At 44.2% G+C, this 16,483-nt stretch overlaps 2 protein-coding genes across 2 annotated transcripts; both read right to left on the bottom strand.

Moving 5' to 3' along the window:
• Positions 1 to 440: 440 nt before the first annotated feature.
• Positions 441 to 10,954, bottom strand: pi4k2b (phosphatidylinositol 4-kinase type 2 beta). Its single transcript, XM_076090671.1, has 11 exons — positions 10,419 to 10,954; positions 6,987 to 7,138; positions 6,366 to 6,446; positions 6,023 to 6,142; positions 4,884 to 5,015; positions 3,977 to 4,130; positions 3,622 to 3,698; positions 3,148 to 3,250; positions 2,090 to 2,223; positions 1,944 to 2,003; positions 441 to 1,738 (listed from the first exon to the last, which is right to left on the bottom strand). The coding sequence occupies exons 1-11, from the start codon at positions 10,762 to 10,764 to the stop codon at positions 1,565 to 1,567; spliced, it is 1,533 nt and encodes a 510-aa protein (XP_075946786.1). The 5' UTR covers positions 10,765 to 10,954; the 3' UTR covers positions 441 to 1,564.
• Positions 10,955 to 13,055: 2,101 nt separating this feature from the next.
• Positions 13,056 to 14,912, bottom strand: LOC142948672 (cysteine-rich protein 1). Its single transcript, XM_076090807.1, has 4 exons — positions 14,745 to 14,912; positions 13,565 to 13,659; positions 13,406 to 13,460; positions 13,056 to 13,289 (listed from the first exon to the last, which is right to left on the bottom strand). Exons 1-4 carry the CDS (start codon positions 14,785 to 14,787, stop codon positions 13,279 to 13,281), a joined length of 204 nt encoding a protein of 67 aa, XP_075946922.1. The 5' UTR covers positions 14,788 to 14,912; the 3' UTR covers positions 13,056 to 13,278.
• Between the last annotated feature and the right edge of the window lie 1,571 nt (positions 14,913 to 16,483).

Below are 16,483 nucleotides of genomic sequence, written 5' to 3' on the forward strand. Positions count from 1 at the left end.
CAATGATGGCTGAATCCCAATAACTTGCTTTAGTTGCATCTGCTCATCAATGCTGAAATGTAAATGGTTTTTATCAGGCTACGCTGAGACACGTTGTGATGTCACTTCGAGGTTTCAGTATCGCTACTTTCTGCAAGCTCACTGATCACCAAGGCGTTTCCATAACCTTCATGATATATGGAATAGGTATTTCCCATGAATGCTGAAACAATAACACAATCAAATCAATTAGTTGTTTGTCATTCGACGAGATAAATTGCCAAATACTCAAAAGTTTGAGCGGATTTGCTACTTCTATTAGTCTACTTCTTCAGGTATCACCGATCCCGACATCGGTTCATTAAGTAGTCCAACGGTCTCGTCAGGAAACCGTCTGACTCAAGTCATCCGAGCTCTGCTGAACAAACTTTGTCAACATTGTTTGAAGGCAACAAACAAGATTCAAATTTCCCAAATTTTATTTTTTCATCTGTTAAATATACAACTTTTCTTATACAATCATCGAGTTGGAATATAAATTTCAAGATGCATACATAAGAAAACAGAAGGGCATCACTGGTGTGAAACAGTGTTTTCCTCCTCGTGTGTAATATAAAGGGCACAGGTGAGGGGCCGACCCTCGCGCCACAACGTTCAAGAGAAAGCTGCTGACCAGCAATTAAATACATTTCACACAAGAAATACATTCATCGTTACAGCGTTCACTCATGTTGAAATGTTTCGGAGCAACAATCTGTATAGAAGACGTAAACAGATTACATTCAAACAATGTGTTTATCATCGTCCTCCATCCCAACATTTCATATTCAAGTTTCAACAATGTTCACTTCCTTGAGGCGGTTAAATACTCCTTCCACAAACAGGTTTTGGCAGTAGTGAGGGGTGAAGACACTGGGTTTGTGTTTGTTCAACAGATGGTTTTGAGAGCTACCGCTGGGTAAAGAGCAGTGACCCAGCTCTGTAGAACCAAACACCTCCAGCAGTGCAAGTTCACATCTATCTGTTCATAAGAACTCCTACAAGGCAAAACAAACAGTTTGAGACTTAATCCCAGGCGAGGGACAACACTGTCCCGGATTCAAAGATAAATAAATAAATCACTTTCTGGAGAGATCTGTGAAACCTTTAGATTCCCAAACATACGGGACACATTCTTCTTTGGCCATTAGCGCCACTATGAGACCTTGCAAGGTGCTTCAGTAGGTACTTTAGGTGGTTCAAAAAAATCCTTTTTGCCTTCTAACAATAAACAAAGCCCAGATTATCCTATCAAGTCACAACGGTAACCACAAACAGACCCCAGGTCTCTAGGAGACACCGGTAAACCAATCTCTCAAGCTCCCGAGCTTCTCTGCGCTCTCTTCACAAAACGTGGAATGGGGCGAAGTTTCTTCATCTTACTCTCCGTCTCACTTCTTCCGCGTCGTCATTTCTTCTCTCGGCAAAGAAACAGGAGCAGCCTCCAGTGCAAGGACCGCGTCTTCTCCCTCGCTTCCTGACTTCAGGAGAAAAACAGAGCTGCTGCAGAAGTCTCTCCACAGCTGCCCTCCTCACTCATCTCCGACTACCAAGAGGTGAAAAAGGGGCGCTTGCAGTGGAAGGTTTGTGTGAAGGCGTTGCCAAGTGTGACCACACGTCCATGACCGCCTGAGCGGCTGCGCTCCACCACCACCCGGGGCATCTGCACCAGATGGATGGGGCTCTTCCCGTCCTTCAGCGCCTGGGTCAGATTCAACACCTGGAGACAGAATCACGATGTAATGCATACAGAAATCATGTTGCATTCTGAGTACTGGTGCATTGCCCCATTGTAATTAGGTTACAATGGGTAGTGATGAGGTTAAAAAGGAAAGAACTAAAGTAACAGAAAGTAGGGCACAGGAGAGAGAAGGGAGAGCAGGTAGGATATAAAAGACAAGAACAGAGTCAAACAGAAAACTCACCTGTCCCCTCATCACAGACATCTGCCTCTCAAACATGGTTTTATCAAAGCCTTTATCCGTCTGAAGAGAGAAACAATAACTCCTGTTATTTACAGAACTATTAGATCATCTCAAAGGGAAGAGGAACGTTTTAAGGGGACTCGCACCTTGAACATCTCATAGAGGTCCTCACAGAGGTCCTGGACAAAGTTCATGTCCGACAGGCGGGACAGCACCAGGTCTCTGGTCTCCTGGGAGAAGGTCACCTTAGCCTGGGGGAGCCATGCCCAGTGGAACGGGTCTGATGGAAGGAGGACACAGTTCTCTTTGTCATGATGCCGCTACAGTCAAAGCCCTCCTCTCCTACAACCGTCTAGAACTATACGCAAAGTCTACGCTGTCTTCTTATATGATTTTGTGTCTTTAATGTTGTTTTTCCTTCATTGTAAACTGTCCTATTGACAGAACCCCTCAAAAGGATCCAGAGAGACGGTTATACAAAATAATAACAATAATATATATATATATATATATATATATATATATATAGTAAGTTAACTATTTGATGGAGTGATAATTAAAATAATAACTGAATCACTTTCATGTCGAGAGCTCATAAGGGAAGATTGATAGCACTACATGCAGCAGCTGGTTAGCTTAGCTTAGCACAAACACTGGCACAGGGGAACCATGGAGCCTGGCTCCACAGATAACAAACTAAATCATCCAACGAGCTCATCTCAGCTCACTCATCAACATGTCAGATCCTGTTTGTTCAAACTGTACAAAACAACTAAATGTTCTTTGTTTGTTTTATTACCTTTGGAAAGGCCGGCTAGCTGTTCCCTCCTATTCACAGGTGTAATGCTAAGCTAACTGTCTCCTGACTCTTGCTTACCATCTAAGTCTCAGCAAGAACAGAACTATTCCTTTAACTGAAAATACCAGTCTGATTGAGAACGGCTTCAAATCTAAAAGACACCGTTCAGTTCTGTTTCACCTAATTAACAAATGATGAGAACTGATGCTAATGACATTTATATTAATGTAACGCTGTCATTGTAACTTAAATAAATAAAGGCCGTCATTCAATGCTCTGGTAGCTTGTGATTTGTCATTTTTTTAACTAAATGACAACAAAGAAATGAATCCAGGATGAAAGTCAATAACCACCGTTTCCACTATTATTAGTAAAGACAGAAGATGAAAGAAGAGAGCAACGTACAGGCTCTCCATTCGTCCGGGTGTTTGAAGGGGAAGGCCAGGCCGTTGTCGATCGCTGCTATCTTCATGCAGGAGTCGGAGCTGTTCTCTGGCCACTCTGCATCCTGCATGAGGAGAAAGAGGATCAGAAGAGTCATTGATCACTGCCCAGAGCCCTGAATAACTGGTACGATAGATGACGAACTTTAGCTCATTTATCAGTTAATTGGTAAATAATGATTGTTGATGGGGAGTCAGACCGTGCTCGGGTTGCTGGAAGCAGCAAAGTCACCGGGGCAATGGTGTGTTCCATGTATTGCCTGTCTGTGTGGCCCCTGTGTGTGTGTGTGCGGGGTGTGAATGAGCGGCAGAGTGTTGTGCGTTTGTTACGCAGTGAAAATGTATCAGCATTCCAGCAGTTTAATCGCATGACGCAGGGTGAGAATATACTGACTGAGTCTAAACACACCCTCAGTAAGTGTTGATTCAACCTCACCTTTTGTCCTCCTCCTCCTCGTCCTCCTCGTCCTCCTGGCTTCTCATACTTGATCAACCAGTTGTCATTCCCTCGATCTGAGGACGACAAAGAGAGGTTATCATACGAACATATGTAGGTGAGGGAAGACCACAAGCAGGCAGCTATTAACATGATTGCTCATGATGACAAGTTCAAATTCAGTGTAACACACGAGTGAACTTACAAAAGAACACTGGAGACAAAACTCACTGTAGTAGAACATGATGAATGTCATTTCTATCATTACCAGAATCTGTGAGTCAATAAAAGTGAGCGTAACACCGCTGGGTTTAAGTTTAGTAAACACTGTGATTAAACACAGACACACCCTCACCCGTGTTTCTGATAACGTAGTCCAACACCACCAGCCGCTCAAACTGGGACTGCAGCTGCTTCCTGATGTTCTCCGGCAAAGGTTCCGCCTCAAAGCGCCGCAGCCAGTAGTCCGCTTCACGGTAGCCCTCCACAAAGAGCTGGAAGGAGCCCACCTGGAAGCAGACGCACTCCTCATCACATATTGTTTCCAGCTTGTTTCCAACGGTAATGACGTGGTGGGGCGCAAATTATGCAACGGGAAATTGTGACACCAACAGGCCGAAACGTCAGCAGTGCATGAGAGTTTAAACATGAAGCCAACTTCCTTCCTCGTACTTCTTTCTGTACATTTTATAAACATCTGCAAAGCTAAAGATCATCAAGAAGCCCGTCTCAGACGAGGAACAGGGAGCTGCACAATACGTTGGTTTACACGTTGTTGATGAAATGTTTACATTGGTGCTGGATGCGATTACAGCAGCACACCACACAAGAGATAAAAATACACAAGCACAGTTTGAAGAACCCGGAGAAGAGATGACATGTATGCTTCCTCTGACCTATTCATTTGAATGAACCTGTCTTTTCAGGGAGCAGAGTGTGACGTGATTCCTGTTACTGTCCTCTGCATCAGCAGCTGCTCTGAGCCCTCAACCCTTTCATTCCATGACGACGCGACAGCAGAACATGCGTGTGTAAAACTAAACGTATGACATTCAAAGAAATGATCAAATAAACAGAAGAGATGTTAGTACTATAATTATTATAAGTATATCTTCGTATGTGTTCTAATTAAACCTAAAAGGCCTTCACAGCTACAAAGTGTTTTAAAGGGGTATAACACACAGGAGCACACAGGGGATGAGCTGCTCATTGACTGCTCTGATACAACAGCTAAAGGTTGGAGACATTCCTCCTTGACTTACCTTGGGCGGCAGGCCCACTCTGTGGAAGCGTAGCCCCACCTTGGGGACTTTCTCTAAGGCGTACTTCTTTCCCCTGGACTTGGCTCTGTCGATGGCGCTGTAGTGGAACGTCTCACTGGCCAGATGCACCACCTGATGAAGCAGAAGACGCTCAGTTACCGCTGGTTTAGAGCTGTGACTTATGACCACATCCAGGTCCATTCAGATGTTCACTGAAGGTTCTGTTTCCTAACATGTACACGAGTTCAGAATTTAGTCCGAGTGCAGTCAAACTGTGAGGCCATGTTGCAAAATGCATAAATAATAATGATGACAATATATTTTATTTGTATAGCGCTTGAAAAGGGTATTCAAAGGTACTTTATGTGGCAAATAACAATATAAACAAGGCAGAGAGATGACATTATAGAAACATAACTAGCTTCTCAGGTTAACAGCAGATTTAAATCGGTGAGTTTTAAGTGCAGTGTTAAAGTGGTGAGTGACGGAGAATGTCTGAGAATGCCTGCCCCCCCCCCCCCCCAGGTCCCATGTTGGACAGAGTAGGGGGGGTAAGGAGGTTACGGGTGGGAGTGTGTCAGTGCAGGAGGTCAGAAGGTATGAAGGGGCGAGATTGTGAAGGGCTTTGTATGCAATAAGGAGAATGTTGAACTGGATTCTTTGCTGTTTGGGGAGCCAGTGGAGGTTTAGAAAGCGTGATGTCATCTCTGGTGGGGGAGAGCAGATGGGCAGCTGAGTTGTGTGCATGTATACAGTTGTACATGTGCATGTATACAGTTGTATGCATGTATACAGTTGTACATGTGCATGTATACAGTTGTACATGTGCATGTATACAGTTATATGCATGGCTGTATTGTAGTTTGTTGATGATTTTGGTGGATGAGCCGTACAGGATGCTGTAGCAGTAGTCCAGTCGAGAGGTGATGAAGGCGAGGATGAGAGGGAGGGGCGTAGACGGGCGATGTTTTTGAGGTGAAAGAAGGCGTTTTTTGTGATGTGACTGACGTGGCGTTCGAAGGAGAGGGTTTGATCGAAAACGATACCCCGGTTACGGACATGTGTGGAAGCAGGAACAGTGGTGCCGTCGATGGAGATGTGTTGAAATGCAATAACATGCATGCAGTCAGAGCCCCCACCTTTGTTTTCGGCACCACTCCCAGGCCGAGTTTGGTATCCACCAGTGAGGCAGCAGCCTCCGAGAGGTAACCCTGGTTAGGCAGCAAGCAGCCTCGGCCGAAACAACACGGACAGCACAGCTGGTTAGAGGAGGAAAGAAAAGCTGGTTTAGACTGCTGCTTGTGCTCCTTCAGGTCGTTCACACACAGAGAACACACACACACACACACACACACACACACACACACACACACACACACACACACACACACACACACACACACACACACACACACACACACACACACACACACACACACACACACACACACACACACACACACACACACACACACGGCGTACCTTGTGAAAATATTTGGTCCATTTGGGGTTCAGGTGACCGTAAGGTTCCTCTGACTTTGGTTTGAAAACACCGATGACTTTCTGTGGAAGGAAAAGAGAATCATGAAGAGTGTTGTATCAGAAATGCATTTTAAACATATATTTGGTATCTGGCAGACTGTGGGAGAGTAGAGCACACACTGGGACAGAACCGCGACAGAACTTGCCATATTTCATTTTATGGGACCTTTAAATAACAAGATTAAAGAACAACAGGCCAGGTGTGTAAAGTTATAGCAGCAAATGTAAAGTGACAGAGATGCTGCTAACAAGTTAAAGATCAATTTATTCCCCCCGCAGTGTACATTAAACATGCCAGCTGTGCATGACGGCCATCTGCTATATGAGTCAAGCGTCGCTGGCTGCATTATTCAAAGAGTCTTCACTACGGATTCCTCCTGTTAACCTTGCAACTCACTCCTCTGAGCAGCTTGACTGGTTGAGATCAATGTAGACCTTCCTGATAGGCAGCTTACAGTAAGCTGGGTTCCATCAGCAGCTAGAACGTCTACACAGCTGGATGAATTGGGGAAAGTGAGTATATAATCCTATGAATGTGTGATTCCTCCATCCCCTCCTTACCCCTTTTGGGTCTTTGACAAAGTAGCTCCCGCTGGAACCCTGGGAGATCCTTTCTGGGAAGGCGCCGTTCTCGATAGCTTGTTCCGCCCTTTGGATAATATCTGCAAACTCGGGATCGTCAGGGAAATGGTTAAAGTCTCCGCTGCCGGTACCTAGAACAGGACCAAAATCAGATCGATATTCATGTTCATGCTCTATTAAAAGCTGTTTTAAAGTGAACACAGATTGTAAAAAAAGTCCATCTCTGTATGCTTGTAGGCTTATCTACGGGTCAGTCTCACCCGGTCCACTGTCTCCCATCATGCACACAGTTCGTATGTGAGAGAGGCAACTAGATCCATCCATCCATCCATCCTCTAACAGCTGATCCTGTTCAGGGTCATGGGAGGCTGGACCTGTTCCCAGCACTCACGAGGACCGGTGGCTAGTCTATCACACACATTCACATTGATTTCACCAAACCTGCATGTCTTTGGACTGCAGGATGAAACCCACACAGGCACAGAGAACATCCACAGACACACACACACACACACAGAGTGGGCGGGTGGATTTAACTCCAGTACCTTCCATCTGTGAGCTGATGTAGTGACTCTGCAACTCATCAGAAAACACTTTCTATTGCCTTGCAGATCTGATCTGATTCTGTGGATGAGACTGGGTGCTAATTATTCCTTCAATGAAGGCCCGATGATACGACACGACACGTTCTCTACTGTCTCCTCCTCACACGGGACGGAGCAGTCAGCTGACAGAAAGGCTCCATACGCTCTGTATCAGCAGTGGGATGCAGGGAGGGTGAAGGGACGGACACGGGGAGGAGGAGGGGAGAGGGGGGAGGACAGTTAATATAACGTTTTGTCACAAAGGGAGAAGGAGAAACCAGAGATAGCTTTGTAGCTAACTTACTTGAAGGGGGGCTGAGAGAGAAGCACATTAAAAACGAGGGAATAGAAGGAAGATAAACAAAAGATGATCTCAGGGACTTGGATCATTTCATGTCAGGATCACCGACACATTAAAATGTCCTATCATAGTCCGTCTTTTAATTAACATTGCGACTATAAAAGGACTTCCATCAACTGTTTCTGTTCCGATGGCGGTATCTTCAGTATCTTCAGTATCTTCAGAGGGATCTAAAAGCCACACACTGATGCATGTTTTATGGTTTACGCTCTGTGCATGAGGTGCAACTCAAAGTAGTGCTAGGCAGCAACCAAGATACTGTATTAACAGAGGCTGTGCTTGTGTTTTCTGCTCCACTTGGTAAGACTAGTTTATACTGTAGAAATATTAAAATCATGCCTGAAAGTAGAGCACTAGATTTTATGACCAGGACTAACTTCACCGGCAGGAACAGAGATGTGCCTCAAGGCTTGACCGTCTCCATCGACCAACTTTCCATTAAAGTACAAACTAAATATAGTTTAGCCAATATACGGTATGAAACATCAAACTATTGACTGACACGCACAGTTCACATGAGCTTGATGCTGATTTGGAGGAATATATGTGGTGAAACATTATCACACACCATGTTGTGTATGTAGGTCATGATTGTGCATTCTGGGGGTCCAATGACTCGTATGAAGGTATACTGTTGGTGATCTGCAGGGAAGCGGATTGATATTTAAAAACATTGAGATTAATATAACAAGGTGTCAACACAGACCTAGAGACAGATGGTGATAAAGTGCTGCGGAGGGCCTCTGATTTACACAGTTTCTCTGTGTGTGAAACAGAGCTGACACAATACTTTATCTTCATCGTTTGATTTCCAACAATAGACTCAGTGTGTGTATTCAGCCGTCCTGCCTGCTGGTGGATGTGTGCTTGCACTGGATCGTGCTGCTGATGAACGTCTGTGATAATGTCACTGCGCTCTCGTCTCATTACTTTCACCCCACCGAAAGTTGGAGTGAAAGTAAACACGCATGTTTACTTCCTCTCTCCCACATTCCCTCTTCTTCATCATCCTCATGGTCCTGTTTGCTTGCACAAAGGCCTGGTGTATATTTAATGTCTCGGGTCAGTTAATGGGCCCAGCAGAGCTCCAGAGACCTGCTGACCTGCAGTGCACACAGTGTGTGAGATGTTGCAACACTGCACTCTGGGAAACTTAAAATCCAAGTCACCGGCAGCTCATAGTCTGGATTCATTCGTGTTTCTCTCGTTACACATGGAAAACGTTGTCCTGCGCTTGCAAAGTTATAAGATTCAATGTTCCAACGTATGCAAATGTAGCAAGATTTAAATGACTTTTGCATAACTTTAAAATAAGATAACGCCCCATTGCTCCCTGCGATCAGTACTCATGGACAGTGTGAACCCAAGGCTGAATTCAGTTTGGCAGATTATATGAATGTAAATTTCAGCTCTTAACTCAAATGGTTTAGCGCCATGTTCCATGGTAGAACTTAACAGATTTGCAATGGAGATTTAATATCATACAAAGCGACACAGTGTTCAGGTCTACAACTACAACACGTGTTTCTGTTCTGTGCATTACAAAGTAGGAGTCACACATAGTCCTGATATTGTATTATTACTCTGAAAGGCCGGAGGAAATGGGGGGGGGGGGGGGGGGGGGGTTTGAGGGTGAGTGGTGTTAAATCCCATTAGTAGTTAGGTCAGAATATATGCTGCTTCCATGGTGAACAGATCACCTTTTCTTTGTTGTCCACTACACCATCTTTAACTTTATATATAGTCCAAACCAAATCTAGTGCTGCAGTTATGTAAGTCTGGCAACAGATAAGCAACAGAACAACAACCTTTTAAAGTCTACATCCACGCTGAGGAGGACATCTGCTTAAAAACCTGCTTGAGCTGGATTGGCATTAACACAGGAACGTTTTTAAAAACACAGTTACTATTGACTGTTCCGGTCACCAGGTCGAAGTGCCAGCTGATATCATGCACAGAGAAGATAACGCGTTATTACATCAGCTCACTGGGAACAGACTCTTAACACCATGCAAACACGAGCCTGCTGCATTCAATGCACCATGAAGCTTATGGATAGTTTGCACAACATTCACAGAGTCGTTTGTGTTGCTTAGAAACGGGGTACTTTCCTACTGAGCAGAGCAACAAGTTACTGCTTTACATCCTAGCAACAGCAAACGCTTTAAGACCCCCAAATCAGACCCAAGACCCTCCAGGGGCCACTGACGGGCTCCTTGTGGAGAGCCCCAGTAGGCCGGTTAACACTCCTCAGAGGACTTTGCGAGGCATCAAACCGTGTGGCCACGTTGCATTCACTGTTATCTACACATCTAACAATAAGGCGTGCTGCGCTGGTTGAACCATATGCGACAAAAAAACACAAGTCCATGAAGACATTGCACGTGGGTGCTCTGAACGAACTGAACTGCCCGTGTGTGTACTTCCGGTCATTAGATCTCGGTGGCATTGATCCACAGCAGTTACCTGGGGAGGCCAGGGTGTCTTTATCCGACGATGAGCTGTGTCTGTTGCGCTTCTCTCCCACACCCCGCGGAGACGACGAGCTTCCTGCTGAGCACGGTAACAACAGCGCCTCTTCGCCAGACCCGTCCGTCTCCAGTTCGGTTAGGACGCTTTCACACGAGTCCGAAATACGAACAGCACCTCCGAGGTTCGTCACCAGCCCCAGACCTATCCCGTTCCTGTCAAACAACACCTTCGGAGGGTCTGCGGAGTGAAAGTCGCACTCTGAAGCTGCCACCGCTGTTGCTCCGGTATCCAGCCCGGGCTCGCTCCTCTCTGCCTCCGTCGGGTCGCATTCTGACATCATTATGGCTCAGTGTTTAATACATACAATTCAATGTTGATTAAATTACACCGACTGTTGCTTCAAGCTGCCAGCCGTCCATTTTTAAAAGACTCCCTTATTTCCGCGAATATCTAAACTCTCAAAAAATGATTCGGAAGCGGCTTCCTTCACCGATTTGTCCACATAATCCGTCAAGATAGTCTGCTCTGCTTCCTAGTTGATCACTGCGCATGCGCGCCACGAAATTACACTTCTGGCAAGAGTTGCCTTCAGGTGCTCCTCGTGAAATCAGAACTCGCGGAATTTGGAAGACGTTAGCAATCTCTGACAAGATTTATTATGGAATTCACACCTGTCATAGACTACATATAATGTAGGGTGTGAACCAAATGTTTTACAATCCATAAAATTTGCGTTCAACGTCTTCAAAACACTTCAAAATTACAGCTAGGCCAAAACTAGTTGCGATGGCTTTTTGAGTCGATCAGGTAATAATGAGGTTCACCTGTTGGCCTGCTTTGAAAATGCGGCCTTCCCTCCGCTTCTTCTCTGTCGCATCTTTTAAGAAGCTTAGATAATGAACAATACCAAAATAAATGCTTCATTTATACATTAACATCAGGTAATCATTATAAATCTGTTTGACAAAGTTAAGCAGCTCCGAGACTTGTTTTTTTAGGTTTTATCATGACGAATTTCCCTAAATCTTGACACACAAATTAGAATTATTTTAGTTAACCGGCCAGACTCCTTTCATGGTAATAGCGACGCCCTTTTACATCACTTGTATTTTGATATTATACTCATCGTCATATTTCAACATGTTCGAGACACTAAACGAGTACAGTACACTGATGCCTTCTTTTGAAATGTGGTAACTTTTATGGCCACCAGATGTCGACAGTGATACACAGAAGAAGACGAGTGCAAAGTGTTGAGTCCCATGCAAAGTGACTTTTCCTTAGAAACGTTCTTATTTTTTTTTCTTTGATGTAAAATGGTTCTATTCAATTTGTTGTTTCTCATCATGTGTCGACATTATCTGGCCAGCAGAGGAGTGATTCCTGACCTACCCACAGGCTGCCTTTGAACTCATACTAATTGTTGTAGTGCAGCCACCACATGGAAAGATATTGATAAATGATATTAAGCGCTGCACCTCTTTGGGACCCATGTTGGATTAATGCAGGTTTAAGAATCCTTGGTATGCCAGACCTAACACATTGATTTTACATTCCTGCATTTTACTTCCCCCTCTCATTCTTGTTTCCTCTATAATTCCATGGTCTCTCTTCCTCTTTTCCGTCAGCCCTCACAGTGCCCCTCAATAACCCAGCGCTCTCCACAGCAACTTGCTCTCCCTTCACCCTCAGCCCCTCTCAACCTATAACTCGGTGCTTCCACCACCACCACCCCTCTCCCTATTAAGAGAATGTAGCTGAAACACATGCAAATGAGCAGTCAGCCAGCTGGTATCACAGCAGTCATGTGATCTATCAAGGTAGGGGGTTAGGGGGTGAAGGAGACATGGAGGGAGGAGGGAGGAGGAGAGTGCAGGGATAGAAGAAGAGGGAGGATGAAGGAGGTTCTGGGGGGATGAAAGGGAGACGGACAGGTTCAAAGACATGCTGGAGAGACACAGGCATCCCTCTGCTCTTTGCAGATGTTGAAATAATCCCATCAGCCCTCTCTTCCTTTGTCCATCAGCTTTCTCTGTATTGTTTCTGCCTCTGCCTCTTTAATCCTTTATACCCCTTTCTTCTGTATCCCATCCTTCAAGGACAAATACCTGAAATGTCACTCTTGTGACACATGACACTTTACAGGGAAGCACGTCAGCACACCCCTTTCTGTGTGTATGTGTTTGTGTCAATGTACTTCACCCACCACTGGGTGACAAGCCCCTGCAGCAGTCAAGACACACTGCTTCAGGGGCAGCAGTGTGCATGAATGCATGTGTGTGTGTGTGTGTGTGTGTGTGTGTGTGAGATCTGTCTTTGCGTCTCTGTAGCACCCATTCCAGCAGATTTCGCTGGCACAATATTTGGTTTACCCTGCCAACAGCAACCACCCTCATCCATTCCTCCATCCTTCCTTCCTTCTCCTTTCCCCTGGTTGCTTGATGAGGGAGAGAGGGAGAACATTATAGCTCAACTCACTTTTTTGTGTGTGCACGTGTGTTGTCTGTGATTAGAGTATTGGTTAGCTTGTGAGCAAATACACCCACCCAGCGTGCCCAGATATGAGCATGTGGGCTCCTGACTACAAAGTTCACCACAGAGGCTGAGACATCCACCAGGGTTAGACGTTGGCATGTTTAAAAATGCATTTATTAATACAGACTTACAATCAAAATTAATTCACATTATAAAAGTGAACAATCACCTACACGTGGCATCAAGTGGTCATCACACATTTATAAATACTGTGTATTTGTCATGATTTGGGGTTTTTTGTAAGCCTCTGTCAGCATTTGTCCATGTTGGTTCAGTCTGGTGTCCATGAACGAGCTGCACTGTGCCATGGCAAAATCAGTCACCTGTTACCTGTCAAGAAAGATTCACACAAAGAAAAGACATTCAGAAACTGCATGTGTGTGTGTGTGTGTGTGTGTGTGTGTGTGTGTGTGTGTGTGTGTGCTCTCATGGTGGGAAGGCAGTACCTCTTGGACCAAACATCTTCAGGTAGCAGTGTGGACAATATGGCTTCTCATCATACTGAAACACAAGCAGCAGGACACATTTACTGCATCGTTCTTCTCATTTGTGTAATCACTTTTTATTTATTTTTTAATTTTGCCTCCTTTATTGTCCACACATACCTCAGCATGTTGTCCAGCTGTGAGCTGTCTGTTGCACTTTTGACACTTGAGACATAGAGGGTGGTAGTCCCTCCCTAAGGACCTCTTCTTCTCACCTGGACCAAGGAAGACATAATGAGAGGCATGGTGGGTTATCGTAGATGTTTCACTAAAAAGTCAAAAGAATTTAGTATTTGCATCTCTGAAATTTGGGACAATCTCGTCAATCAAAAACAATAATATTTGTCATTTACAGTCATTTATAAGAAACAGTGAGATTTAAGGGCCTAGTAGACTGCTGTTAAGTACACATTTAACAGAAAGTATGTTGAAGGAGGAGTTAAGTGGACCATGTCACAGCAGAGAGTTTGAACTTAACTGGCTCATAAAAAGAAAAGTAAAAATAGCTTGTAAAATAAAAACAACAGAATACTTGGTTTAAGTGCTGGTGTGCATTTAGTAGTGAGTGATCTGAGTGTGGGAGGGGACTCAACTAAAAGAGACAGAAGGTAAGGAGGAAACCCAGAAAGCAGCGTGCATGCTCATTTGGCTAGACCCACATCCTGTTATCATGGATTTGTGTGCGAGCATTTGTGTGTGCATGCTTGAAAGAGGAGAAAGCCAACGATGAAGGCCTTCTTTTTGTCCTCCGAACAGACAATAGAGCCAGATATATCAACAAAACATTAGTTGCACATATCAAAATTAATATCAAAGCCCCTTTTTCAAGGCAGATTGACATGCCATAGCAGGAATAGCACTGGTGTAATGAATGATGCCAACAATGTCCCAGTTACGAGAATGATGTGTCTGTATTCAGGATGCACTTAATAATGTTACAACTAAATGAAATCCAGCCATTGTTCAAATTATGAGTTGCACCTGTGTAGGTTATAATGTCCACTGTAAGAAAGGTTTATTATGAATAGGATACATTCGTTTCTTTTATCCCATCGACTTTTTCGACGTTTTGTGACTTTTATGACACTTTTTTGAATTAATACAACTGGACTTTTCGTATTAATACTTTTTCCTCTTCAGGTGAAATGAGTAAAAGAAGAGAGAGAGAGAGAGAGAGAGAGAGAGAGAGAGAGAGAGAGAGAGAGAGAGAGCAAGAGAGATCTAAACAATCAGAGAGAAAATTCTAGACAGATGAAGGCAGACAGACGTATAGAGTAAAAACTTCGAGGTTCACACTCACCAAAGAAGACCGGCTTCCCACAGATCGGACAGTACCCTACCATGATGGCATATAATTATTTAACATACAGTCTGGGCACGTGCACTTTAGCTTGCGTTGTGAGAAAATATATCCTACGAGAGCATGTATGAGCATATGTGTGTGTGAACTGAGAATTGACAGGAAAACCGTTAATCTGCAGCTATGTCGGCGTCTTGTGACGTCAAAACCAGGATGTGGTGAGTGAGACGTCACAGGAAGAGAGAAAGATGTGATTTGAAAAGCTATCATCAGTAGAGAAAAGACAGGCCGCAACTCTAATCACACCTCTTTATGATAACAGATATGAAGCCAATTAAATAGGCATCATTTTATGGGCAGTTGTATATATGTTTATACAAGTGCTTTGGGAACACACGCAGCCATGACACTGTAAAGAGAGACAGAAACAGAACGACACAATGAGGGGTGAGGAGAGAAGGGACAAAAACAGCTGTCAGCAGCTCCAGTTCCAAGCTATCTTCTCTCCTTTCCTCCTGTTTTCACCCTCGTTTCTAGATTAAAAAGAAGGAGTTGAGCCTCTGAATTGAAAAGAGAAACCTGACACTTGTGCCTTTCTTTCCTTCTTTCTGTCGATTCTCTCTCTCTTTCTCTCTCTTTCCCTGTCACATACTCACACACATGCACGCCCCCGCTCACTGACTCACGTAGACACACACACACACACACACCATACACCCCTTTATACTCCCACACACTCCCACAAACACACACACACAAACCAAAAGGCTTCACTTCTCTTCAATGACATCACATAAAGAGGCTGCAGCCAGAAGGAGAGGCAGGGTGAGGTTGGGTTGGTTTAGGGACAGACAGAGGGGGAGGTGTGTGTGTGTGTGTGTGTGTGTGTGTGGAGGCAGTTATTCCCTCGGGACAGCCGATGGAAGTAGACCTGGGGAGGGACAGGGGTGAGGAGAGATGAGCGACACATGGATGGAGACAGTGGCCAGCCTCAGCTCAACAGTGACAAAGAAGATGAACTCTGTTGAACTTCGCAGAGCAGAACGGGTCAGTGTGGATCTGTCTGTGTGGTTCCATCCCAATCACTGTCAATGGGACTAGTTTCTTGCTTATGAATGACTGAAAGAGGCATCCGACTGCATGAGAGCAGGCAAAAAACAGTGGTGGATGAAGTATTCTGATCATGTTACTTCAGTAAAAGTCAAGGTAAAATTACTCCATTACAAGTAAAACTCCGGCACACAAAATGTCAGTAAAAGTTAGCAGCTAATGTCCTCAGAGTATAACAAGTAAAAGTGATAATTGTAAAAAATGACCTTTGTCAGCATTGTATTTTTTGTATGATTATCACGGATGCATTATGCTGCGTTTCATGTTGTCGCTGGTTAGTTGAAATTGTAAAGCGTAAAACAGGTGTTTACAGGTGTTTGGGAGCACCGCATGTGATAAACGTTGTTGTGTCTCCAGAGGGAGCTGAGTGAAGTCTGATAAATGTCCTCAAGTGATGTCACTTCAAGTGACATCACTTGAGTCATTGTCGGTTGAGTCTCATTTTCAAGTTAAAAAAATGAAAAAAATGAGTGAGACTGTCGATGTCATCGCAGTGAAATGCTAAATTGATGGAGTAGCTTTTAAACTTTATTTTACTATCATATTATTATATATTGTTAGAATTTAAATTATACTGAAAGAATTGGAATCAACTTGTGAATATGGAAAATAATTTAAACTTGTAAAGA

This window comes from Anarhichas minor, unplaced genomic scaffold (genome assembly GCF_050575085.1).
Source record: "Anarhichas minor isolate MPS153535 unplaced genomic scaffold, ASM5057508v1 ptg000012l, whole genome shotgun sequence".
In the NCBI taxonomy this organism is placed as follows: Eukaryota; Metazoa; Chordata; class Actinopteri; order Perciformes; family Anarhichadidae; genus Anarhichas; species Anarhichas minor.

Coding starts and splice junctions, on each gene's coding strand:
- LOC142948672 (XM_076090807.1), bottom strand. CDS start 14,787: ATGGTAGGGTACTGTCCGATCTGTGGGAAGCCGGTCTTCTTTG. Junction 13,660..14,744: donor TGGGAAGCCGGTCTTCTTTG/GTGAGTGTGAAC, acceptor TCCTTGGTCCAG/GTGAGAAGAAGAGGTCCTTA. Junction 13,461..13,564: donor CAGCTGGACAACATGCTGAG/GTATGTGTGGAC, acceptor CTTGTGTTTCAG/TATGATGAGAAGCCATATTG.
- pi4k2b (XM_076090671.1), bottom strand. CDS start 10,764: ATGATGTCAGAATGCGACCCGACGGAGGCAGAGAGGAGCGAGCCCGGG. Junction 7,139..10,418: donor AGACACCCTGGCCTCCCCAG/GTAACTGCTGTG, acceptor GTCCTGTTCTAG/GTACCGGCAGCGGAGACTTT. Junction 6,143..6,365: donor GGACCAAATATTTTCACAAG/GTACGCCGTGTG, acceptor TCCTCTAACCAG/CTGTGCTGTCCGTGTTGTTT.